The sequence below is a fragment of the Oxyura jamaicensis genome, chromosome 9 (assembly GCF_011077185.1).
Source record: "Oxyura jamaicensis isolate SHBP4307 breed ruddy duck chromosome 9, BPBGC_Ojam_1.0, whole genome shotgun sequence".
Taxonomy (NCBI): Eukaryota; Metazoa; Chordata; class Aves; order Anseriformes; family Anatidae; genus Oxyura; species Oxyura jamaicensis.
Genome location: NC_048901.1, coordinates 14,862,783 through 14,888,937, shown reverse-complemented (window position 1 = coordinate 14,888,937; position 26,155 = coordinate 14,862,783). Strand labels below are relative to the sequence as shown.

The 26,155-nt window shown below is 45.9% G+C and overlaps 1 protein-coding gene across 9 annotated transcripts in view; it reads left to right on the top strand.

The window, feature by feature from the left end:
• TP63 (tumor protein p63) overlaps positions 1–26,155 on the top strand; it is a 226,017-nt gene that overhangs the window by 183,937 nt on the left and 15,925 nt on the right. For all 9 annotated transcript variants that reach the window (XM_035334735.1, XM_035334727.1, XM_035334728.1 and 6 more), the window contains 4 exons: positions 22,745–22,931; positions 24,625–24,740; positions 25,062–25,171; positions 25,887–26,023. In XM_035334735.1, coding sequence (XP_035190626.1) covers positions 22,745–22,931; positions 24,625–24,740; positions 25,062–25,171; positions 25,887–26,023 — 550 coding nt within the window. The remainder of the gene's footprint in view (positions 1–22,744; positions 22,932–24,624; positions 24,741–25,061; positions 25,172–25,886; positions 26,024–26,155) is intronic.

The window sequence follows — 26,155 nt, the reverse complement described above, 5'->3', positions numbered from 1 at the left end:
TTATTGTTTTGTAAATCCTGTTAGGGCCATGCAGTCTGCCCATCTGAGCTGCTGTTGCAGTGATAGGTTTTGAAGGATGCTCCCTTTCAGACAAGTCCCCTTGGTGATGGCAGAACTGTATTGTCATACAGCTGACTACAGGAGCCTGAACAGGGCTCTTAGTGCCAAGGGATGCTTCCTCTATAGACATTTGGATACAAGGAAGGCATCTAAATTGATGGTGTGAATGTCCTTTTATTTCCGACAGGATTTAGTCTTCTGGTTGCTATGCCTGTGCCTCCTCTCCCAGTTTAACAGGAGACCAGTTAGAGCTCACTACAGGTCTCCCAGGATCTGGAAGTGCAAAACCATGAGACGTAAGGGACAGGCATAGTAGGATGGAGAAAGTAGTTGTGGGAAGGGCTTATGTCTTCCTTAGGGCCCACAGGGGCAGCAGATCTGTCTGCTGTTTTGCACAAGTAATTTCTAGCTCTAGCGGCATTGCACTTGGTTGTGTTTTTTTTTTCTCAAGGATTTTGCAAAAGTTTGCTTAAAGTTTGTCCTTTCTGAAGAGAAGAATCAGAGGGAGAGATTGAAGTGCAAGAATTCTTCTTGTTTCTTAATGGGAACCTTTTCTGTCTATGTGGAGAGAAAAAGTTAATTAAACATAATTTTCATCAATGCAACTTGCACAAAAAAGCCCCACCTACTTTCATGAGAAAGGAATAAAGAGAATCGTAATCCTGGATTAGGTATCTTTCACTACACACACATAAAAACAACACCGTGTGAAAAGGGGGAAAATATATATGTATACACACACACACTAAACATACCAATGTGCCTCCAGCAGTATTACCAAAGGAATTAACTTTACAAGAAACAGCCACAGCCTGGAAAGAAGCCACTTTTCAAATAAAAGCTGAATGAGACTTGTGGTTTCTGAGAACTCTGAGAAGGAAGGGTTAAAAAAACATCTTACAGATAAGAATAGCTGGTGTTGTAGATGTTCACTCATCTCCCAAGTAGGGGAGGGTCATATTTAAATCCTCTTTTCTTTTTTTTTTCCTCCTCTTAGTTAAAAATTGGCTTCTACTGAGAACAACATGTAGGATTAATGTAGTACTTTAAATCTTCAAAGTGCTGCACAAACATTACTTCCCTAATCAGCAAACACCTTAGCTCGGTAGGCAAATCAGGCGTGTAGTCGCCATCTTAGAGAAGGGAAACCAAGGTGCCAGAAGTCCACGATATTTCCCACCTAGTTGTCTTTTGGACTGTGGTGGGCTTTTTTTTTTTTTTTAATGCTTTAGGGTCTCGTGTACTGTTCAGCATGAGGGCTGCCTCTCTAAAAGCTGTGGAGCTCTCCTGGATTTCCTAAGCATGAAGCAAGCAAACTGCAGCATGGCTCAAGCAAGGCATCTGATGAATTGCCATTGTACCTTGCCAAACATCACTGCGAGCTGGACCAGAAGGGAGGCAGCCCACTCTGGGGCATAGAGTTTCTTAAAGTTTCTTTAAAAAAAAAGTAGTCAGTTACACCATGCCCCTGCTGTTGTATTACTTAAGTTGTCTCAATTGAACACTGTTTCAAGATATTTCAAAAAAACACCCCCCAAACCCAAAGGTTAGGAAAAAAAAATATTTGAGTGACTTAAGTTAGTTTTGGTGTAAGGGTTTTCAGGTCGTCTGCTGTAAGAGTTATTGCTCACCTTATAAACAAAGACCCGCCTTGGATATAATCATTCCTTTCCCTAGGTTGGTAGAAATATTGCAGTCCAAGTAGACTTATTTCCCTGCTAACTTCATATAGAACAAGCAACAGATCGGCAGTGTGGTGAAGCAAGCATAATTTTTCTTTTATTCGTGGTGCTCTGTATGCTGAGGGTTTAGCTCCAGTGCTTGGCAGACCATATGCTATGAAGAAGTCCCACTTTGTTTTATTTTTTCTTTAAGTGTCCTGGGTAGGGATGGCTTCTGTATAGAAAGAGCATGAACTTTATTATGCAATGGAAATCTTTTCATGAGGTTTTGCTATGTGCAGGTGTGTCAGGCTTGTTATTGTAAACACAGTAGAATAGTTACCCAAATAAGAGCTTGGATCCTGTTACAAATAGAGTGGAGAAATTGCATCTCTGTATTGATACAAACTGATGCTTCCAGTTGTTTCAGTTTCAGATAACACTTGCACACTGGAGCAAAACTCGGTGTGAGAAGCAAAGTGTTGCTTCTCCCTTTGTTTTATCGGATGTATTGTGATAGCTTTTTTTTCCCCCAAGGAGAGCAGAATATTTGCTCGTCTGATAAAGGGAGTGTTTCATGATCTGCTGATATGCATCAGCCACTGAAATAAGAGGGGGGAGACTGGGGTTTAAATTTTGTCTTTTTCCCCTTTAGAAGCAATAGCCATGCTGCCTTGCAAGGCTGGAGGAGAGGGAATCTCCCTCCCCTTGAAGAGCAGAGGGAGCGTCCCTGCACAGGTCCTCCTCTCCAGCCCATGCTGCCCTCGTGCCTGGGGCTCGCCCTGCTTTCCTCCTGGGGAGAGAGGCTGCATCGCCTGGAGATGCTCAGGAAGGGAGCAGCACACGCAAACCGTGGATTGGGCTCCGAGCCCAGCCTCAACACTGCTCCTGCCTTGCGATTTAGATGTAATCTGGGCAGTGTTGTGCAAGCTGTTCCCTCTGCCTCTCTTTCTCCCCCTGCCTTTCTGTGTGCCCACCCTCCAAGTCAGGATGGTGTCAGCATGATTCTGTGTTGTAAAGCGCTTAGATCCCCCATGGGAAATGCACAGAGGGCTGGCTGGAGGCTGCTGCTTATGTGCACCTCATATCACTAGGCTTAGCTTTCAGGCCTCTTATTTTGACTTATTTACGGGACGCTAAAATCTTTTTACAAACCAACTTCTGAACAAGTCAAAGCATATCTCCAGGCTAAAGCTTGAAGCTACCTCAGTTGTGGCTGGGTTATTGCTTCCCCTCTTGAGAGCTCATTGCATCCCCTCAAGATTTACCTGCATCGGGCACACCAGGTATAAGACTTGCTGATGTAGAGGCTGCTTGAAGGCCATGGTGTGAAGGGAAGCCTCTTCCTGTTTATGTAGCTGTACTGCTATGATGTGCGTGTGCTGCTGTGGTGCTGAGCTGGGGCAAACACGCCCTGCTGCTGTCGGGGCTTATCAGCTCATCCATGTGAGCTGTGGCTGGGAGCTTCTGCCAGCAAGCTGCCTTGCCCCTGACCTCCTTGGAAGGGGGACAGAGCTGAGCCCATGCTTCCTACCAAACTAGAGCACCCAGGACTTCTCCCCTAACAGATGGGGCTGAAAAAGAAAAGGGATGGGAGCGGTGCTGTTGGGCTCGGTGTCTAGCCCAAGGGTGGCAGCAGGGCAGTGTGCCTGCTCTGTCCTTTTGAGCATCAGCATTGCCATGGGTGGAAGAGAAAAAGTGTTCTCATGAGATGTTTGTCAGGTGGCTGAGCACTAAATGACAGCTGTTCATTAATCAGTGAGGTGGTGACTGGTTTTGTGATGAGTTCCTTGTTTCCTGTCTCTTCTGCTGCACACTGCTCATGTTATTCATTCTTAGTCATTTTCTTGACTGGTCCTTTGTGAGCAAAGGGGACTCCGACAAAAAGCAGTCTATGCAATTCTAGATCTGCTACTGAAGCTTTCTACAGTACTGACACCACAAAGGAGGTGACAAGGTGCCTAGGAAAAGCTTCAGAAGAGCCAGTATTTCTTTACATAACTAAAGTTTCTCAAAGACAGCACACAGATCAACTGCTTTAAAATGCAGCTTCTATAAGAAATGAATAAATTTAACCTTCATCTGGTAACCCTTTAGTGTGCTGACCTCTCTGAGTCACTCGTGTTGGTTTCCTTTGCCCTGCTTCTCATACAGGTTACAGAGGTAGGATTCTTTGTTCCTGGGTTTACTTTTTCAGCTGATCTGTGCAACACACAGATGGAGAGAACTGGTTTGCACTGGTGCTGCTGGTGTGCAGAGGACGCTGCAGTGTGTTCCCTGGCTGATGGCAAGAGCAGCTCCGCAGGTGACCTGATTCGGGGTTGCATTTGCAGGGACACGCGCTGGAAGCAAACCATTTCCATGCTGCACGTCTGGGAGCACAAAACGCTCCAATGCTGTTAGTCACACCGCTGATTTCAATCTGCTTAATGGGGCTGTTTTGTTCTAATACGCTGATTTTTCTGATGTGTGTTTTGAAATGAATTTCAGGGAAGCTTCCAAAGCAAAGAACTTGTAGGGTCTTTCTCTTAAGTGGGGGTGCTTGGTAGCATTTTAAGGGCTGATGAAGCACATGGCCAAGATTCCACTCTGTTGGTTAGTGGCTGGGTGTGACCAACTTGTGACTGCTTCCATCTCTACCACTCAGGTCTGAGCTATTGCCATTCACCCTTCTGGCTCTGAAGGCATAACTTCTGGGGTGCACCTTCCCTGACCCCCCTGGATCGTGCCATGCCTGTGATGTGACCCCAGAGTAACCTGCTTGCTGGGGAAACCTGCACTTAGCTCCTGGGGGAAGCAGGACTGGGCATGCAGGCAGGCACTGGCTGCTGGTTAGTGAGGCAGGATGGCCATTCCTGTGTGCTGGGGGATCTCTGGCTCCGTGCTGCCTTCAGCCTGCCTGGCACGGATCACTAAGGGTGTAACAGTTCACTTGTTTTTTTTTCTCTTTTTCTTTTCTTTCCACTGGCCATACCAATCTGATTACACCTTCGAGGGATCAGCCGCCCCTAAAGCTTAATTAAGGAGCTCTTGTCTGACTCGTCACTGACTCACCTGCCACTGTATGAGCTCATGTCTGACTTGTCCTAGGAAGATAGTGAAATATGTCAGGATTCTCTGAAATATAGCAGGTTTTTTGTTTTATTGCACCCCTGACATTGCTGTTGGCTGCTGCATAGGTGAACAGAAAGATGACTGCCTCGACTTGGTCACATTTATCTAAACGTAGTCGTTCACCTCTTTGTGCCTTGAAAAACCAGATGGGGTTTTGCTTGCACAGCTGTAGGTATGTTAGAGTTAATAAAAAAAATTAAAAATTAAATAACCTTTGAGTTTTGGCTTCAGGCAAAGTAGGTGAAATGATGTGTTTTGGAGATGAATGCTCTTGCAGAAGGCAAGATGTAGCTTGCAGGAGAACATCTGCAACCAATCCATTCTGTATGAGATGGGGCCAAGACTTGTTTGTATCTCAGTACCTGTTCAAACATGTTGTAGCACAGCAAAAAGTGGTTTTGAATGCATTGAGGAAGGGTGGGTAAGAAGGGAAAGACATCATGCTGAATGTTTGCTTAATAGCTTTGATTTCTTCATTAAACTTTTAAGCACTTTAATAATCTGATTAGCTGTTTTCAGAGCACGACAGAATTTTTTTTAAAGAAAAAAAGAAAATGCTACTCGTAGCAGTGCTGCAGGATGAACTTGATTTCTGGCCTGGAGTGAATCTGGTAACCGTTTACAACCTTTGCACACCCTGAGGACTGTCAGCAGAGGGATGCTTGCTAATACACTGATCAAAGAGCGTGCAAGGACTGAGTTACCAGGCTGACTGCCTGGACACCAGAAGGCAGCTTCCTGATCAAATGGTCCTTGCCAGCTACTCCTGTCTTCCGTGTTCTGTAAGAACCAAATGTAGAATGAGCATTTAGCAGCTGCACTTAGCAGAGCTTGTTTGCCTGCCTGTAATTGTGCACTTGAAATGCCTCTTTGTTAAGGCCTGTGGCAGTGTAGAACAGTTATATGACTCAGGAGCAGCTGAAATGGTGAGGCTGGTAATAGAGGTTCTCGTATTCAGCTTAAACACTGAGCTCTGCATGACTTTTTCATAGCAAACCCCAGAGATGTGCATGCAGCCATAGCTTGTGCATACAGCTAATATGAATTCTGTAGACACTGACTGTGGGGTCTGTTGTCAGTGGGGTGCAGCAGCTGTTGGTCAGATCTTTCTCCTTATGGTGTGGGCTGGATTCCTTGCTAGGGAGCTGGAGGGACTGATTTGGGCTGCGTAAAGTGGTAGAGAATGTGAACGTACTGCCTCTAAATTCCTGCCAGAGGAGATGGACATCTAAAGCACTCTGTTCTGCATGGTCAGAGTTGTAAGACTACCTGGGTAGTGTTTAGGCAGTGCTCAGCATCAGCAGGCTGCAAATGAAGGAGATCTCCAACTAGAATGAGAACTGTGAACTCCTGATTTTTTTTTTTCCTTTCCTTGCCTAGCACTGAATGTCTTTGCCAGAAGTGCTTGCTGAAGCAAGGCAGCTATAGTCATGTGCTGATGTTCTTCAACAACCTAGTGCACAAGCAAATTAAGGAACTGCAAGATGTAGAATTGCCTGTCCTCTACCTTTGATGTAGACAGGGCTTTTCCACTGTGCATTTGCTCATCAGAGTGAGGATACACTCACCCCTGCATTTGCATGCATTTGTCATGTCCCTGGTGCCTCTCAGTGCTGTTGTTCACCTGTGCTCCCTGGCTGGCCACCAGCACAGCCTCCTGTGGCTTGTCTGTGCCCAGCAGGTGGACACCCAGCCTAGGGCAAGCCTTAGGCTTCCTGCCACGCTGCGTGGACTTGCCAGGCTGCGGCTAGAGGAAGAAAAGCCGTGTCTGGGTAGTGCTGCAGCAGCAGGCTGGGTTTGTTACCTCTGGCATGCTGCAATTTGAGCGTGCCAGTCTGGGGGCTGTGCAAGGAGCTTTGCAGTGTCTAAAGCCTTTTCCCCAGTGTGTCACATGTGGAGTTAGCATGTGTCAAGCCAGCCATTGCTACAGATGTGCTATGGGCATGCCTTTAGCAGCCAGTGAGCAAGCACTGACTGCTTTTGCCATGCTCTGCAGGGAGCCTCCTGACCTTGGGAAGCCTTTAGGGTTGTATTCAGGAGAACCCTGTATCTCACACCCCATGCTTAGGGCTTCAGCTTAAGAGGATTTCAGCTGCTCATCTCATCCTTCAGAGGGGAGCAGGGTTGAGTTTGTTCTGCTGGATTGCAGGAAAAGCCTGATGTGTAATTCAAGCTGCCTGAATGGGGCTCAAATTGCCTGAATGGGGCTCTTTCCTGATGCGCTGGTGACTTATGCGGTCTTCCTTTTGAGCAGTAGCAGAGCTCATCTCTGCAGAAATCTTCATTCAGACAGAGGCTCCAAAGCAGTTGGCTGTCCAGGGGTTGGTTTGCTTACTTCGGGACTCCCAACCCAAAATCATCAAGGGAGGTGGCTAAAGCTACATGGCAGGAATTATGCTGTCATACTAAAATGTTGTATTAACTCTTGGGTTTTATCCTGTTCCTCTGTAAGCACTGTCCCTGGGTTCTTTCAGCGTCCCATGCTACACATCAAAATCTCTGCTCGCTCTTTCTCTGGATTTCGTGATGTAATTATGCCTCCTGGCCCAACAGGGCAAAGTGAAAATGGGGTCCCCCTTGCTTTTGCAAAGGACTTCTCTGAAGAGCAAACTCCTTGAAATGCAAAATGGAGAGGAACGTACATCAGCCTGTGTGGGAATGGGGCGGGGGCTGTTTTGTTTTTTCCCCTTGGCTACATGAGCAGCTAAAACCTGTAACCTACAGGAGTTGGAAGCTCCATGCAGAAAATTAGCTTAGGTTGGGGAAAGAGTTGAGATCACATTTTTGTTGGCTAATTAAAGGATTAAAGGTGTAGAGATTCAGAGTGAACTGTCAATGTGCTACAGAAGAGAGCCTTTGATGGTTGAATCCAACTTGAGATTAAACAAATTGCATTTAAATAAGAAATATGCGGCAACAGTTACAGTCTAGCTGGGCCTCTATCATTAATTGTCCTCCCGGGTCAGGTAGCTGTTGTGCTGTGACTAGGGCTTTTCCCTTGTCAGGTTGCTCCTTCCCAAGCGTTTCCCTCCGGATTGGGTCTGTCACCTCCAAGCTTTGTAAAACTGGGATTGCTTCTCCCCCAGTGCCTTGAGCAGAGAGGTTTTGTATGCTGCCTTAGTGATGGTCCTGGCCATCATGGCAATAGCAGAGTTGCATCCACATAGTGAGTTTTGTCAGATCTCTTGTTCTATTTAGGGTTTGTTTTTAGTGTTTCCATCTGCAACTGTAGATCTAAATATTTGTTTCCCTGTGGACTCTTCTGTTGTTCAGATTTGGAGCTGGTGGATAGAAAGTCATCTGGGTTATGCTGGTGCTTTAACAGTGTCTTCTTCTGCACAGCAATAGTTGGTAAAATTCTGAGGGGAAAGTTAGCAGTTGTGGATCTGTTCCTGCAGGTAAAAAGGCCCTGCTTTGTTTGAAGATCATCAAGTGACACCAACAGGCAAGCAAATAGCTTGCCAGTGTTGGGTCCAACCCTCACCCCCAGCCTTCTAGCTTAGATAGCATTAAGTTCAGAGCTGCTAAGGAGCTGGTCCTAACTCTTGTCCTTAATAGCACTTGCAGTGGTGCCAGCTCAAGAGATTCACAACAGCTACCTCAGAGCTGCATTTCTGCAAGGGTAGTAATTCATCTCTGCAGCATTGTGCAGAGCAGCAGCACGTTGTGTCCAGGGAGGCTTTGCACCTTTCTCTTATGCATCATGTATGAGCTGTAAGGAAAACGGGAGTGCCAGACAACGTGAGCCAATAACTTGCTCTGATGTTGAAACTCCGTCTTGTTTTGCTCCATTTTGTTTTATTTCTTTTTAGAGAGGGAAGGAGTTAGCCTCTAGTCACCTTCAACCTATTTTATATCTTGAGGGTGTCGAGGTTGTTTTCTGGGAGGATGGGAGTGGGGAGGTGGGGGAAATTGAGGGAATTGCAACTTCAACTAGTAAAAAAAAAAAATCTGCTGGGATCCCAAAATTACTCAAAAATATGGCATCACTTACTAATTGGGTGTGGTTAGTTAGGAAATCTGACTTTAAAATGATGTTTCCCAGGGAACTGTTCTTGTTCTCTTTGTTATCCAGTAACAAAGACTGTCTTTTTGTTTGGGAAAGCAGTCTTGCTTTGAATGAGAGGTCTTCTCACAAAATGTCTGTGGCTCGGGGTCTTCAGAACCTGCTGCTTTCAAATGAAATGGTGCAGGGGTAGTGAAATCTGCAGGGACAAAGTTGTCTGGTATTTTCTTGGAAAGCCATCTTCAGTCTGTGGTCATGAGGATTTGCATCTAAATCAGCACTCGTTGCTGTTATGTTTTCAGTTAGGTCATGCAGATGACATGATTATCTTTCAGTAACTAAATGAAATCAATTGCTAGGTATTGAGAGACAATTTACCATAATCTCTTTCCAATAACTCGTAGATCTATAACTGTCATGTAGCATTTGGGGGGCTATTCCTGTTGAGTCTACCTAGCAGGCCTGTAGATTTGCCTTCAAAGTGCATCCAGGTCCATGCAAGCTTGCTTAATGCACTTGTGCCTTCTTGCTGAAATTCTAAAAATAACCAAAGAATCTACTAGAATATTTCATCTATGCTGTGCTGAAGCCTTCCATTTTTCATGCAAACTTACTGCATCTCTTCCTTTGGCTTGTATGTCAACTGAGTGTAGTTTTCTCTCCTTTTGGAGGTATGAGATGCAAAGCAGAAGGCTGTGATTTTTTTTTTATTTTTTAGAAGAAGGCTAGGAAGGGCAGCTGGTAACATTTCCTGTGCTCATTGCAAACCCTTCCCCCCCCTTGCTCCGCAGAACAGCTGCCTCCCCATAGCCACTGCAGTTGTGTAGCTTCAGGGCTGCTGGCAAGAAAAAGCTGGAGGAATACCCCAAGCCTGGGATGGGCTTGTTGATCTTCCTAGCAGAGAAGGTGCCACAGCATTAACCTGACTTGCCAGCTGCCTGGGGCTGAGGTGCAGTGTTCTGGAGCTGGGGACATCTCGATGGCTGCAGCAGTGACACTATGTTCCTCGGCGTGGTTCTTGACAAACCATTTCCCACGGTACGTAGGAAAATTGAGGTCCCAGTTCAGTAAGGCACTTGAGGGAGTGCATAACCTCTAGCACGTGAATATTCCCTGTGAAATCTATGGGGTTCTGTTGGAGTCAGCAAGGCTGCTCCCATCCTTAAAGGTAGGCATCTGCTTAAACACCTTGCTGAGTCATGTCTTAGCTTTGAAAGCAGGCTCAAGAGAAACCACATCAGTTGACTGGAGGACTGCGCTTAGTTAGGTCATTGGGTATGGAAGGAGAGGGCTGGGAGAGAGGAGGGCCTGGATGAAATACCGATCCCAGAACCCTGCAAATGGTCATAAATAGCTTGTGACTATATGCTCGTCTGACTTTCTTGCTGTTCATCCCCAAACTTAATTGTGTGAATAAAAAGGTATAAAGGTGTGATTTAGTCAGTATTCATCCTGAGTATGCTGGAGCTGCTGTCCTACATTAGATCAATAAAGCAGATCTGAGACAGTTACATGCTTTTTTTTAATGTTCTCAGCAAAACCGAGTTAAGTTAGGTGTAACTTTTTCTGGTCTTTCCCAATCCTTGTTTTCTCTGTGACTCAGAACGAGAGTATGGCCTTGTAAGGTTGGCAGGTCCAGCAAACAGAAGACTCTGTAGGTTTCCTGTCCTTTAGGAGGAGGAGAGGGTCTTAATCAGACTGTCTTCATATGGAGGAAGAAAAGTTGGCCCTGTTTATTATCTGCGTGCTAGTTTGTTGCGTTGCTCACCACCTTGTCTGTCCTGGCCAGAAAAGCTTTGCTGGCTTTTTGCTTTAATTATCAATGAACTGCTCTGCAAGCAGGAGAACAATATTTGCATAGATGTAATTCTGGAAATTGAGCGTAATGTGATCAGGAAATGGGACAGGCCGTGGCTGTTATCATGGAAGAGACTTGCTGGTACCTGTACCTTGTTTCAAAAGTAATAAGATCTGACTCAGGAAAGTTTCCTGGACGTTAACAGAGAAAACTCAATGCCTTTTTGGCAAAGGACTCACCCTAGCCTTTCTGCAAGAGAACAGAAAAGATTTCTTCTAAATTCAGAGTTGGGTTCTGAAAGGGCTGCCCTACAATATGCTGAAGATTTAGAAGAAAATGGTCTACCTCAAAGTAGAAAAGCAGGGGCGTGTATGTGTTCAGGACTTTCTTTTTTCTGAAATAGAAGCCAAGGAACAAGGCACTTGTGTGCGCTGCCAGTGAAATCTCAGCGGGAAGACATGATGCTACTTGCAAGGTATGCACAAGACAAGACCAGAGGCGCCGCAGTGCTTGATTACTGTCAAGGGCTCAGTTGGAACTTGCCTTTGCTCTTTGGCCTGCAGCATTTATGTAGAAATTGGGGACGCTGCTGCTTGCTTCCAAGCTTTGCCTTGATGGGTCCTGCCCACATCTTAGGCGGGGAGGAATGGGGGGGGGGGAGGAGGGGGGGTCCAGAGCCTATGAAGTAAACAGGAAAATTGCTCACCTTAATGATGCATTTCACTGGCATTGCTGCTTTGAGAGCCTGTCAGATTTAATACTTTCTGTCTTTCCTCCCATCGCCTCCCATAGGTGTGATTAATACTTCGGTTTATTAGAAGGATGGAGTGGAGAAATATCTGTACTTTCCCTCAGGTGGAATAAACTGGGGGAGGGGGAAGGGGTGGTAAATAGGGGAGAAAGGGGATCACCTTTCTTCATCAGAGCTGTTGAATCCTTTTCAAGAACACAAATTGACTTCAGAGGTAGCCCCTTATTCCATCAGAGCGTTAATGTTGAGACCCTCAGCATGCTGGCTGGCTACCAGCGCTGCTCCATGGGGTACGGTAGCCAAGTTCCCCCACTCAGGAGCTAGTGAGGGAGCACTTCTGCAGGTGGTCACAGCATGACATTGAGGGAGGCGTGCCCACGCTAGTCACAAAGATACCACTGTCATTGACCTGTTCTAACTGCTCGATCCATTGTAGAGGCAGAGAGTATCTTGCTCTGTGCTCGGGAAAGACCCCATGTGTTTGGCTGTGGATTCTACTACAGGTAGTAAGACCCATATTTCCCAGGGGCTAGTCTCAGATGTATCCATTTCCATTTTTATCTCATCTGTGGTGTCCCAGAGCTCTCATTGGCTCTGTCTGATTTGGATTTTAGGACAAACTTTGGATGAAGAGAAGAGCTGGAGAGCCATCCTGGGATAGCTCTGAGCTGTCTCATGCACAAGTTTGGGTTCTGAAGGTGTGATTCATTGTCTGAGGAGATGGAAGTGCTCAGCCAGGCCTGTCTTTTTTTTTTTTCCCTCTGGTTGAATGTTGCTGAAAACTTCCCTCTTTTGAAGTAAATCTATCATCTGTTGCTTCCATTGAATTCATTGAATTACACTGCCTATGTGAACCCCTTCAGGGGTTTCTTGTCCTCTAAGTCTCTAAGTGTAGAGCACATTGAATCTAAAGCTGAAGTCAAGAAAAAGGGTAAAGGAAAGAAAATGTATTTGGAGGAAGGTATGCAGAATGAGAGGTCAGAAGGCACAAAACCTGCTTTTAGCTTTGAGTCATTTGAATTTTCTCTCCTGCAGCTACCCATCAGGATGAAGGTGTGCAAAGAAGAGTTGCATTTCTCCTGAGCCTGTCAGTGCCCCAGCTGGGATAATGGGTCCGTGTTTGACACACTAAATCTTCCCTCTGTAACGTGCTGACCCTGTAGCGTTTTGCAAGTAGGTCAGCTCTTTGGCATGAGCGAGAATTTGGGTGGAAATCTGTCACCATTTAGCAAAGTGTCCTGCTTTCCAGGGTGTTGAATGGCTGGTACATTGTGTGGCAGGGTGCCTGATACCTCTGGGCCTGACTGTGAAAATTGCAGGCTTGGGATGTTGCTGATTGAAAAGACTATGTTGCCAGAACAACTTCAGTTTGTTTTTTTTTTTTTGCTTGTTCTCTCACCCAGCTTGGTTTCCCTCTGCTGTAACAGATATTGTACTAATGACTTGCTTACCTTCTGCTGAGATACCAATGGAATCCCCTTATTTGCAGATGAGGGAACTAATAAGTGCATTAGAGTTAGCTTTTCAGTCTGAAACTTCCTTGTACGCTGCTTCACCCCCTTGATCTTCAGCTTGGTGTGGAGCTGTTTAAACCTGTGGCTGTATGCCATGCTGAAGTGCTTTTGCTGAGGACCCAAAGCATAAGTCCCCTCTGGAGAGGGCTGCAAGGCTTGATTTGCTTATATAGGGCTCTTGCAGCTGATTCATGTTGATGGAGCCAGGCTTAGTTTGGAGAGCTTCAGGGCTTTTGCTTTGCCATTTGCTGCTTGCTTAAGCGCTGCTTACTTAAGCATTGGTAGTAAGGGGATGGTTGGATCAAATGATCTTGGAGGCCTTTTCCAACCTAAAGAAAATAAAGGGTCAATAAGGAGAACGTGTATGTTCAGCTGCTGTTCTTCCCTCCTCATGACTGAGTTCCTCACCCTGTCTCTGTCAGCAGAGGACAAAAGTGACCGGGAGATGAACGGGAAGCTGGTGTCTGGTTACTCCAGACAACGTTTCCTCTGGCTGGTTATAGGTTTTTAGAGTTTGGCTGGTAGGATGGAACGTGCTGAAACATGCAGGCATGATATGAGTGAGATCTGGGAGTCTAAAAGGAAGCAAACAGCAGCTTTCCTCTTTGGCTGAACCTGAGGCAGATGGTTATAAGAAGGTTTAATCCCCCACACCAAACTAGGAGGAGGTGTGGAATGGCCAACCTGGGCTTTACTTCAAGCAGTCCATGAGCAGAATGGGTTCTGGTACTGTGTCTGAGGCTGATGTGCGGGTGATTCAGCAGTGGTATATGGTGGGGTGGGTTTGCTGTGGGGAGCCTGGATATGCTCTTTCCAGTTGTCTTCTGGAGTCTTTTTTTTTTTTAATAAACAAGTTGCGTGAGACCTTTAAGTCCTCGTTCAGCTTCACGAATGTTCCTATGTAGGCATACATATGCTTAGCAGGCAGTGGTTAACAGCACTGCCAAAAGTTAAGCATATGGTGAGGTTTTTGTTAAATCACTTCTGAGTTTTCAGCTTCAGCTTTGAATAATTTCTGATATAACGAGTAGAATTACCTGGAAGGCCTGCTGCTGGTTATGTCACCATTACAGCCTCTAGCTGGTGTGATATGTGGTGGTATGCTGATCTGCTTATAGTTTAATGTAAACAAACACGTGGCCATATATGTACAGATGCCTGCATTACTTGCAAGCAGGTGTATGTGTTGTATAGATGCAAATCCTGGCATCACGGCACAGCACTTCATTTGCAGTGGGTCCCCCTACTGCGAGGGGGATGTGGAGCTGCGAAAGGAGGGAAGAGATGCAATTAAGTTGTTACAGTGATTGCAGAATGAGCTCCGTTAACAATTAAAATCTTGTGGTCAGGCTTTATTGGCTTTTTTTTTTTTAATTGAAGCTGATGCTTTTCAATTTCAGTCATAACTAATTCTTTAGCCCATCCTTGTTCACTCACTTATTCTGCCAAATGTTAACATGTTGATCTTCAAGTGAGTTTAGGCCGCATGAGAGCGAGCTTTCTACCCTGTATGCTTGTTAGCATCTTGCTTAACAGCCTGACTGCTTATGTTGTTTTATACTTGTAGTACAGAAGTCACCAGGAGATGTAAAGACATCAGTTTGATAGGCTAAGAGTTAAACAGAATAAAAAGAGCTTGTGTCCAGCCCCACATCTCTAAAAAACAGAAGAAAAATAATGCTTTAAGCATAGCAATGCAGCATGACACCCCGTGGGAGAACTTACTTACAAAATGATCCTAGAGAAACATCCTTCAAAGAATCAGGTATGACAGACGTAATGTTTTATTGATGGCCTGTAAATTGGCTGTATTATTCTCAGTTAATTGGCAGAGCCTGTGAATGTAACATCACAGGGATGTGCAGAATAGCACACTGGGAGACACTGATCCTGTGGGAATTGGTGCGGTGTTGAAAGCCTGGTAAGTTTGTACAGCACGGTTGCTTTGTCCTGTTACATTGCATTAGAGCAGTTGTGCTACTGTCAGCATAATTCTCAGGTGTGTTTTTATATATGTAAACTTCTTTTGCAGAAAGGTTTGACTGTACCTCTGGTTTTGGATAATATAAGTTGTCCTTGTGGAAGCCACTTCATCCAGTGTGGAAATTCCTGTGCATTTTGTAATGTGCCCCAGACACTGAGCACTTACTCTGTAGGGAAGGACGTATGGCATTGGTGCTCATTTGTCTTTCAGCATGCTCACTACAAATTCTTTTGTTTCGTAATTTCACCTCACTTGCAGAATTTCCTGTGTGAAGTAGCCTATCGGAAATGCAAATTACTAGACATTATTAGCCTCTGAAACTTACTTGGTCCTGCTAAAGTTTCAGTTTAGAAACAGGCTGAGAAACTGGATACGATACTCAAGCAGAGTGTGAGCTGGGTACATCAGATAAGGTCACTTCACTACAGAGTGTTATGGGTTTGGTTTTAAAAAATAATTTTAAAAGTTATAAAAATCAGCAAAGAGAACTCTAATAAAAAGAACTCCAATAAAATCCAATCATAAAGACTTCCTTTGTAGCCATTGCTTTGTATCAAAAGACAGGCACAAGATTTCCAACTTGCATCTGTAGTTTTCTATCAGGGCTTTTTCGCTTGAAATAGGATACTGTTTAGTTCATTGTTTTTTATTTTAAAAAAAAGTCTTCAAGCCAAACCTTGAGAGGTCTTCACTTGTTGGTGAAATAAGGTTGTAGATGTGAAAATGAAATGCAAAAGCCTTCAAGCTTTCAAATTTACAACTGTTTCACAGAGTAATAGAGAAAAATATCAGTGTTTATTTCTGTTGTGGTTTTGGTGGTGATATTAGGTAGAAATAATCGTAAAGCAGAGAATACATCCTGATCAAGGTAATTTTACATGAAAATCTCTGGGGAACCTGAAGTGAGATGCTGAAGTAGTCACATGAATGAGTGGTCTACTTTACATAATGGTGTGAGAGTTTAGCTGATGCTCCAGACTGAGCATGTTGGGGAATTTCAGAGGTTTGCTACAATGTGATCGCTTGTGAATATCCCTGTGAATGATTTTCTCAGCCTACTTCATCAGTCTCCTCCAAGAGTGGTGTGTTGCTGGTGGAGGTATTTGCTTGATGGTAATGGGGGGCTGGATGTGAGTGCGGTGTAGAGAAAAGTGGAGGGGTGAGTGAGGAGCTGGCTGTCTCTGCCAAGGCCAGTAGGTGGTCAGGCACAGCTGCTGGGATTGCAAGAGCAGCTCTGCATCAACCAGAAGGGAGTTAGTTGTCTCTTCCCCTTTGTCATACATCTGTGCTGCAGGGAGCTGGGGCAGAGCAGCCTCCTGCCAGAGGTGCTGGTGCCAGACCGGGTGAGGGCCCAGCCTTGCAGCTGGGTTTCACAGGGGACACATACCCACCACCCTTGTGGCGGAGCTCCTTGGAAGCAGTGTTCAACATTTCTCCCAGACCTGTTTCCATGTGCCCCTTCCACCCTTAAGTCACCTGCAGGGGGTTTTCTGCTCTGGCCCCCCAGTCCCCTCCACATGCGGTCTCCTCCACAGTGCCTTCCCCCAGCTGTGCTTCTCCCAAACCCCTGCCCGCAGGAGGGGGAGCCAGGCACCATCCTGCTGAATCCTCATCCGGAGGCTATGTTTCTCCATCCTCCTCCTCCCCGCCACCCCTCCCTGTTCCCATTTACCTAAGCAGGTCAATAAAGATATTGTAATTCTTTTACTAAGGCTTCCAAGCCGCCCTCAGTGTCCAGTCCAGTGCTGGGTGCACAGCATGCCCTGGGGCAGCACAGAGCTGCACCGACACGCTCCTCGACGCTTCTTTTCTTAATTTTCTATGTTTTTTGCAGCGCAGCCGCTGCCTGTCCCCACCGAGCTCGTGGATTGTGTCCCCCCCCCCCCCCTCCGTCCCCTCTGTGCTGCTGGCCGGGGGACGCGGGGCCCACCTGCCTGATGTCAACATCTCGCAGGGCGAGGCTGGGGAGGAATGTGCCGCTCCCAGCCCGGCGCAGGTAATTAATCCCCAGGACTGACAGGTGGCAACAGGCGGCCTTTGGCTGCGGCTCCTGGGGAAAAGCGCTCGGAGGAAGGATTTTAATAGCTCATCAGCACAATTCGTGCGCGCCTGGCGAGGCGCAGGCCGTGCAGCGGCAGGGCCAGGGAAGGGGCAGAGGATCTCAAGGGGAAGCTGAAGTTTGCCTCTGTGAAGGCAGACTCCCGTGGGTGAGGCTCTGCCCCTCCCCAAGGGGAAAATGAGGGTTATTTATTTCCATTGCCTGCAGCAGAGAAATTTGGTGAATGTCTTCAGAGCGCTCCTGGTGCTGTCAGCATCCCCTCCTGTTCCAGTCCTCCCCAGTTGTTGCTCAGTGGTTTTTCCACTCAAGTGGGGACTTCTCACAGGCGGTTCTTGCTGGCATGATTCTAACATGAACACAGAGGATCTGGAGGCACATGGAGCTGATGGCTGTGGAACCTGTCTGTGTCCGTGGTTTGAATGCCTGCTACATCTGCTAGCAGCAAGCTGCTGCTCTCTGGAGCCTGGTGAGACAGAGGACCTCAAGCCGGCAACAAGAGCTAGCAAGCGATGGGGTGAAGCTTCTGCTGAACTGAGGGTTACATCTGGCAGGAGATGTCAGCGTCCACAGTGCTCCTGGGAAAGCTCCCTGGGGACTTTCCTCCTGAGTGTGTTGTGAACACAAATCTGCTCTTAAAAATCTGTTCTTAAGAGTGTGAATGTGCACACATATACCTGCCCCCCCAGCTCCCAACAGTTTCTGTGAATGAAAAGGTTTGTCAAAGCAAAAATATTTGATGTATGCATTAATACTGTTTTTTTCTTCCTAAAAGGTACTTTGCTTTTTCCCTATTCCTTTTTTGTTTTGTCCTAAATGAATTAACCTTGCCCTGACTTTGGTTATTTTCTATTTTTCATGGCTCTTTGTTCTCATCTGTGAATACGTCAGCGTAAGTAAATGTTGCTTTCTCGTTCTTCTAACCCATTCTTTTTTCCTTTCTTGAAGCTAGTTTGTTAGTGGAGAAATCACAGCTGTCTGATGGCTTTGAAAATGTCAGGTAAAATGACTCTGGTGTTTAACAGTTGAGCTAAAACGTGACTTCTTGAAAGAAGTTTATGAGAGATTTGAAAGACCCGTTGATCTGAGCAGAAGGGGCTCAGGGCTGTCACACCATAAGCCAGCCTCTGGGATCACCTTCAAGTTGACATTCATCAGCCTTTGCAGAGCTGGTTGAACCCCACTCCTTTTAAAGACTTAGGAGCTGTAATCCCTTGGCTAGATCAGATGGTAAAACAGATTCTAGAGGTAGATTTCCAAAGCAGTGTTTGGAGGATTTTGCTACATCAGAGTTTTTGCAGGGGAATTGAATGCTCAGTGAAAAGCCATTTAGTTGGTGTTGCACAAAGCACTCACTTCCAGGAGACGTCTGTCGTTGCAGTGAAAATTCTCCATTTGAAAAGTGAAGTGTGTTTTGTTTTCTCCCTTAAACCCTTTGACACACCTTCCAGAGAAGGGGCTTGCTGAAAAATCAGACAGGTGTTGCCTGATGGTAGCTGGCGTGTGTGCATTGTGATACTGAATTACCAGCCGGGGTGCCAAGAGTGGGTAATACAGTATGTCTGCACAGGCAGGTGGGGAGGGCAGGGCTGCAGGCGCTGGAATGTTTTCTTCTTTCCTTTTAAAACGTATTATTAAGCAAAAAGCTAAATTCACTGTTGTTCTTAGCAATCTCTTGAAGTCTGCTTATTTGGGCATGACTTGCAGCATTTGAACCCCAAGGAAGAGTCAGAGCCAAACCTTCCCCCCCTCCCTTCTCCTGAGCGGATAATGTGGTGCCAGGCTCCGTTCTTTTGTTTTGAAATAACTTTTTGCTCTGTATGTCTTGTAGAAGTGGTGTTCATGCTCCCCAGGCTTTTGGCACAGCCTTTCTTCCTGCTGCTACATAATGACTGTTGTCATCTCCATAAATGACAGGCTTGTTGATTTAGGTCAGGCTCCTTTTTAGTAGTTTTCCTCCTAATTAATTTCCCTACTCAGGCAAATAACAGAAGTCTGTTGGTTAATAGTCATACTCTGGGTTTGTTAACTGCCTTAATTTCATGAATTTACACCTGAAAATTACCAATGGAGAGCAGCAATTAATTTCTTGACCATTACCTCTCTGGATTAGTGCAAAATGTTGGTTCTGCCTTGGATTTTCTGACATCAGTGTCTTTCAAAGAATGATCTTCTCCCTCCTCCCCCACTGCTGGCATAAAAATACTGAATCTCAGTCTCGTGATCCTTGCTGGAGTTGCTGATCTTGTGCTCTTATCCCCCATACAGTGAGCATCCGTCAGTTCCTGCAGCAAAATGGTGGGCAGGTTGACTTGCCTCGTGCCAAGTGGGGCATTTTGGGGTCCCCTGCCCGTAGGCATTCTCTGAATGCACAGACAGCTCTTGCCTTGGGGGTTTTCTCATGCTTATTTGCTTTGAAATCTATATACAATATCCTGTCTTACTCTGTGGATATAGCGATTATCGCTGATCCAGTACCAAGTTGCTGTGACCTAGTTGTTCGCATCTATTTATGCCAGTAGATGACTGGGCATCAGGTTACCCGTGGTCACAGCGGAGTTGGCAGGATGGGAAACTCAAGCCCTTTACTGTCTGACAGCAGGTACCCCGTGGACAGATTTACACTGGTGTTAAATGACCAGCCTCTTGAGGACTACATGCTTATGGGCCACTGTGCTGGGGTAGAGGTGGAGTCCCTGCCAAGTTGCAGTGTGCCACAGCCCCGAGCCCTGTGCAACACCCAGGAGACTCGAACTCCTCCTGCAGTTGTGTAACAAAGGTGGCTTCTCGCCTCCTGCCTTGTCTTTCTGTGTGGGTTGCTGCTGGTTGCCTCCCAGTGCCTAGCTGCCTCCCAAAGGGGAGGTGAGCAGCACAGGGCTTGGTGGCCTTCTGGTCACCCTCCTCTGACGTGCCTAGCTCAAGTTGGTGTTAGCCAGAGCTCTGGGGTCTGAAGGCTGACAAGCCCTGGGTATTAGGAACATACGTCTCTTCTGTTATCAGAGAGGCCTGTTCTTTGTAAGCCATTACCCCTTGGCTGTTTTCTGTCTGTAAACTTAAGCTGCAGGCCCTGTGCTTCCCCTGCTGGTTGTAGCTCAAGGAGTCGGGCAGTTGGGCCCCTGAGGGGCAGATAGAAGGGGAGCAGATTCCCTTCTTTGCCGGTGGAGGGGTAACACTGTTTGACCTGGAGCCTCTGTTTGTGCTTGTTCTGGGCACCTCTCCTCTCCTTCCAGAAGCAGTGATTTCCCCCTCTCTTGTAACACTGGTGGAGAGATTAAATGTAAAATCATAGTCAACACCACTACTTCTGGTCCCTGACCAGGGCTTATGAGAGGGGTGTATCTCCTTCCATTTGTTCAATTCTCTGAATGCTTGTAGACACCAGACACGTTTGCTCCTGGTGTGTTCTGTGCCCTTGCCAAGCCGTCACACTTCCATATTTATGCTTTCATTTTAGCCCACTGCATTCGGGTGCACGGCTTCTTTACACTTCAGTGACAGTAAGACATCCAAGCAGTTAGGTGGCTTTTTCAGGCTTTCCATGTATGCTTTCTAAACTTTCTTCCTCTTTCAAATGTGATTCTTTTCCTACTCAGGAGATGAAAAGACAACATAGTGAGCTCACTCTTACCTTTGGTAAGGAATTGCTTTTTAATTAAAAAACAATAAGGAATTTCAGGTTAAAAAGATGTCTGATATAAATCACCATCTAGATGTGTTTCGCAACTTTTTTTTTGTAATTGTTTGGCATGTTCCCCATTTCCGCGGGCTGGGTAAATCCTTTGTGGGCTTAATCTCTAGCCTGCAGGCACATAAAATACATTGCACAACTTGGCCTTTGCATTTTAGAGAGATTTTTTTTCCTTGACTTAAATACCTGTAGCATCTCCTCTGCCATGTGGCAGGATGGCATTGAGAGAGCAGGGAAGGGTCCAGCCTGTCTTATTTTTAATCCCCCTCTCCTCCCCAGTGTCTCTCCCAGCTTTGGTTTTCCTGTGTTAGCAATGTGTACGCTTTGAAATGCAAATAATCTCTGAATATCGCTAGCTAATCCTTCTGTTGCCACGTCACCCACCACCCACCCATGCATGCGCCAGCTCTTCCCATCCCAGCAGGGTGGATGGCCAACTTGTGCTCTCGACCTGTATGAACCTGTTGGTGCTCTGTTTGAACAGTTGGGACCAGGACTGTATCAGCCACAGCTGCTGGAGACGTTTTCAATAAAACAACCACCTTGGGGCTTTCACTTTTCTTTCTCTGCAGGAACCAAAGAGATGGAAGTAGGGAAATGCCAGCAATTCCTGTGGGTTACATGCTTAGTTATTGGTAGCTCTGCACTCAAAAGTGTCTGAACACCAAGAAAAAAAATGAATGGCTCTGTCGTGGGCTATGAGCAAAAACTGCCTTATTTTGGATCAGCAGAGGAGGGTGAAGAGTCCCTTTCATGGGGACATTCAGAAGAATGGATTAGGGTTGGGGTATACTGAACCACTTAAGGGTTTCATAGAGTCACAGAACGGCTTGATTTGGAAGGGACCTCAAAGCCCATCTAGTTCCAACCCCCTGCCATGGATCAGGTTGGCAAGGGCCTCATGCAACCTGGCCTTGAACACGTCTGGGCATGGGGCATCCCCAGCTTCTCTGGGCAAACTATTCCAGTGCCTCACCACCCTTTGAGTGATTCATTTCTTCCTAACCTCTAATCTAAATCTCCCTTCTTTTAGTTTAAAACCATCCCCTTTTGTCAAAATCATTTCTCCCTTGTCCTATCACCACCTCACTGAATATCTGCCCAAAGTGTCCTTATGACTATTCCTGCTAATGCGTATTCTTACTTCAGTAAGCGCTTTTAAAAAAGAAACCAATGACTTTAGCCCATGCCGTGGCGTTTTGCTGAGTAAAGGTTTCCAGATGTGAACACAGTTCAGGGAAATGCTGTGCCAGCACACTGGAGTAGAATGTCCTGAAAGAGGGAACCCAATATGCTCTGAACTAGCGCAGTGAATAGGAGCTTCTTGCTCTGTCGCAGGTGTCTGTTGTACACACCAGGATGGTGGCTGCCTCCATTTTGGAGCCAGCTCCTGGATTGTGCTGCAGGTTCCATTGTAGACCAGCCTTTTGGGTTGTGTTACTATTCAGAGCTTTGATATCTTTTTATTTTTCCCCCTGCTACTTTGTGGATACAGTGCTTGGAGTTTAAAAGTGGGGATGCTGATAAAGAGATGATCAGCAGAAGTATGAGATGCTTTTTTTTTTTTAAAAAAAAAAAAAGGTTAACAAGTATCAGATCTGGCACAACTCTCAGGTTGGTCAAGGTCTCGCTTTCAAATAGCGTTCAGTTCCAGTGTTCATGGTTTTTGCTGTTCTCAAAAACAAGAGTTTTTTTTTTCTTACGAAACAGGATGAAACACTTTACATTATGTGGTTTTCAGCCTTTCCAGGATTACAGGCTGTTGTGAAAATAATATTTTCCACTTTGTTAGGTGGGTAATGTGCATACCCCCCCCTCTTTCAAGGGATGCACAAGAGAAATAAAGATTGTATTTGATCACGTAATAGCAGTGCTCTTGCTGAATATTTTTGCCTTTGGGAAAACTAGGTGTTAGTCTTACATTCCACAATTCTAAAACAAGTAAAGGTCTGTTTTTGCCACTTTTCTGGTTGTGTGGCTCTTATCTGAACAAATGCAATGTAAATGGAATAGCTGGTACATTCAGCTGTGTGCATAAACCCACCTCCATCTCCCTGGCATGCCTCCACCTCTAGCTGAATGTACTGACTCTTTCTCTTTTCTCCAATTCAGTATTCCACCGAACTGAAAAAGCTGTACTGCCAGATCGCCAAGACATGTCCCATTCAAATCAAAGTGCTGACCCCACCGCCCCAGGGAGCTGTCATCCGGGCTATGCCAGTGTACAAGAAAGCTGAACACGTCACTGAAGTGGTCAAACGCTGCCCGAACCACGAGCTGAGCCGGGAGTTCAACGAGGGTAAGGAGGGCAATGCTTTGGAGAATGCCAGCATGGGGTTTTGCAGCAGTGTCACTGCTAGTCTGTTGGCAGCAGACCTCCTTGCAATGTTTCTTGTAGCTTTTTGCTGCTGTGCTTAGCAGGAAGCTTTGTGCTATGCTTTAGCTATTCCCGTGTGAGCACGTACTTGGGAAGAAAATGCAGAAATAAACCTCATGCCTGCCCAGGTTGGATGGATGTCTGTCCCCATGGCAGCCAGTGCCTTTCTGGCAGCTTTTCCCCACTCTGCTTGGGCTCCTTTGAGAAGCAGCTGTTTTTGTGCTCAGGAATGAGCTTCCATGTCACTGGGGCAGGGATCTAGTAACAGCATGCAATATCATCTCCAGTCCTTAATCCGCACCTCAAAGACGGAGGGGCTGTTTATCTCTAGTAGGATAGCATTAAGTGCCAGCATCAACTGCAGGCAACCTTCCTGTACGCTTAACGCTATCAGTTCAGTATTAATGTTCTAATCTTTTACTTGCTTCTTCTCATATTAGTGAAGTAGCAGCTGTTTTGAAAATGGCTTGGGGTTTTCAGCAAACTCATTCATGGGCTGGGCTCCATTTTGCCTTGGCTGCTGAAGTTCACATAAGTTCAGATGAGCGTCTGTTTTACTCTATATGCGTTATTTGTCTCCTACTGTAAAAAAAAAGTGTTAGCAGGATGTATTGGGAGCCAAGCTCCCTTGGCTAGTTCCAGGGCAGTCAGCTAGACAAATCCCAAAACAAGCAAGGACTTGGGATCTGAAAATCAGCATGAAGTGAGACAGTTCTTTGAAATACGTTTTTTCTGTTAGAAAGTGCTTTTCCAACAGAAGTGGATTTTTTTTGAGTTTATACTTGGTGAAGTGACAGAGTTCTAAATAAGGGGGGTGGAAATTAAAACTATGAATTCTTAAAGACTATGATTTCTTATTTTGAAAAAGTATTTCTGAATATACTTTATTTTGAGTAAGGAATAAACAGTTCAAACACAAAATGAATCATTTAAATGAACCCAAAACAGGCTTCATTCTTCAGAATTTGTGCTGTAGGAACACTAAACTTGCAGGAAGGAAACTTCTTTGAACTACTGGAAAGGGTCCAACAAACAAAGATGATCATGTTCCTTGCCCTCTCCTGTTGTAAGCAAGCATGATTTTTTCAAGTTGACCATTAATTAAAGGATTATTTTTTTTGCTGCTTCAATCTCTTTAAACTGCTTAGGATCCATAGTGATGGGCAGGAACAGAAGAGGGTTAACTGTTTGGAAAGAGCTAGGAGTTAAGACCTGAAGGAATTGGTTTCATGCACACTTCAGGGGTGGGGGAGGAGAAAACTTTCAGCTGCTGCAAAAATCCAGTTATCTGCTGGAAGAGCTGCCCTGAGCTGCCATTCAGTTGACGTTTGGGCTTGTTTAGTTTGGGATCTTGGGAAATCCATGTTCAAGTTCAAAATCCATGTTCAAGTTCACTCACAGGTATCCAGTGTGAGCTTGAGGAAGTCTACATTGCCTTTGTCTGGCAGTCAGAACCTTGGAAAGAGATGCTTTAAGGGCTGGGAGGCACACATGCGCTGTGATAGACCTCTGGGACCAGGCGTGGGGGGTTCCCCTTGGTAGGAAGATCCTGCTGCCCCGCATGTGAGCTTACATCACCGAACAACGTCTTGGTTTTGTCTCCTTGTCCTTGCAGGGCAGATTGCACCACCCAGCCACCTGATCAGGGTGGAAGGGAACAGCCATGCCCAGTACGTAGAAGACCCCATCACTGGGAGACAGAGCGTGCTGGTCCCATATGAGCCACCTCAGGTATGTTGTGAGCTCAGGGTGGGGGCATCCTGGCATGTGAAAGGGTTGGGGTTTTAACAGTAGTCAAAGGAGACAAGATAATGCACTTGCCCTATCCTCATCACATTGAACTCTTTATCAGAAATGGTATTTTAAACACCTTCATCCCCTGAGAGACAGTTCTTCACTTTTATTTAAGGAAGTCTTGTTGTGGGAAAAATTTCTTGATAGCCTTGTTGTAGCACAGCCATGGGAGCGGAAAGGATTTTCAGAGGGACAGCTTGCAAAAAGCAGAGCTTTCCATCCACCATCTCTTCTGCTTATCCCCTCTGTCTCATCCAGGTTGGCACAGAGTTCACAACAGTCTTGTACAACTTCATGTGTAACAGTAGTTGCGTAGGAGGGATGAACCGTCGCCCAATCCTCATCATCGTCACACTGGAAACTAGAGAGTAAGTACTGTATCACAAACGTAGCCCTTTGCTTGTGGGGTGGTTTTCTGGCTCCTCTTCTGCTCAGGACAGCGTTGCCAGATTCTTAGGGGACAGTTTGATGCCAGGGGCTACAGGCTGTTTCTTTGTTGCCCAACAGCTGGGACATTGTGACTGGGGAATGGGAGGTTTGGGTCTGTCTGCATAGTCTGGTCTGAATCATTTGGACTCTGTCCTTACTATACTATTACATGGAGTAAATGCTGAGTGTTTTTGCAGATGAAGAGTTTTGATGCATAGAAGTTTTTAACTCTTAGGAGTATGCCTAGCCCACTTAACCCACCTGCAAATAGCTAGGTACCCTGCTTCCATATCTGCTGAGCAGAGTGCTTTGATGCCTTTGCTCTAATGTGGCAAATCTCTCAAACTATAAGGAAGAAGGTACAGACCGGTGGTCAGACTTAGAGGAAAAACAAAGTAGTAACAGCCGGATCAGTGTGAATAGATGTGAATTTCTGCTTATTTTTTCTATGACCTGTTGTGGATCTATGTAGTATTTACTGAACATGTGTAAGATGAGCTGTCAGTGTTTGGGACACATTAGTTCTGGGGTGATGGGGTAAAGCAGGGGTAGGTAACTAGCTTTTGAGCTTGGCCTGTTGTCAGGGTGTGAGGGATGCTGCTGGCCAGTGTCTGAGCTATCAGTTGATGTTTCTTCTTTCACCTTTCTTCACAGTGGGCAAGTCTTGGGCCGCCGTTGTTTTGAAGCCCGCATTTGCGCTTGCCCAGGCAGAGATCGCAAAGCAGACGAGGACAGCATCCGCAAGCAGCAAGTCTCTGACAGCACAAAGAATGGTGATGGTACGAAGCGCCGTAAGTAGCTGGCAGAGCTGGGCAGATTGCAGATCGTGTTGTCACCAGGTGCAGGTGCAACCCCAGCACTTGTGCCATGGGGACAGAGCACTCCTGTGCATGGACTCAGAAGCATGAGGGTATTAGATGTCT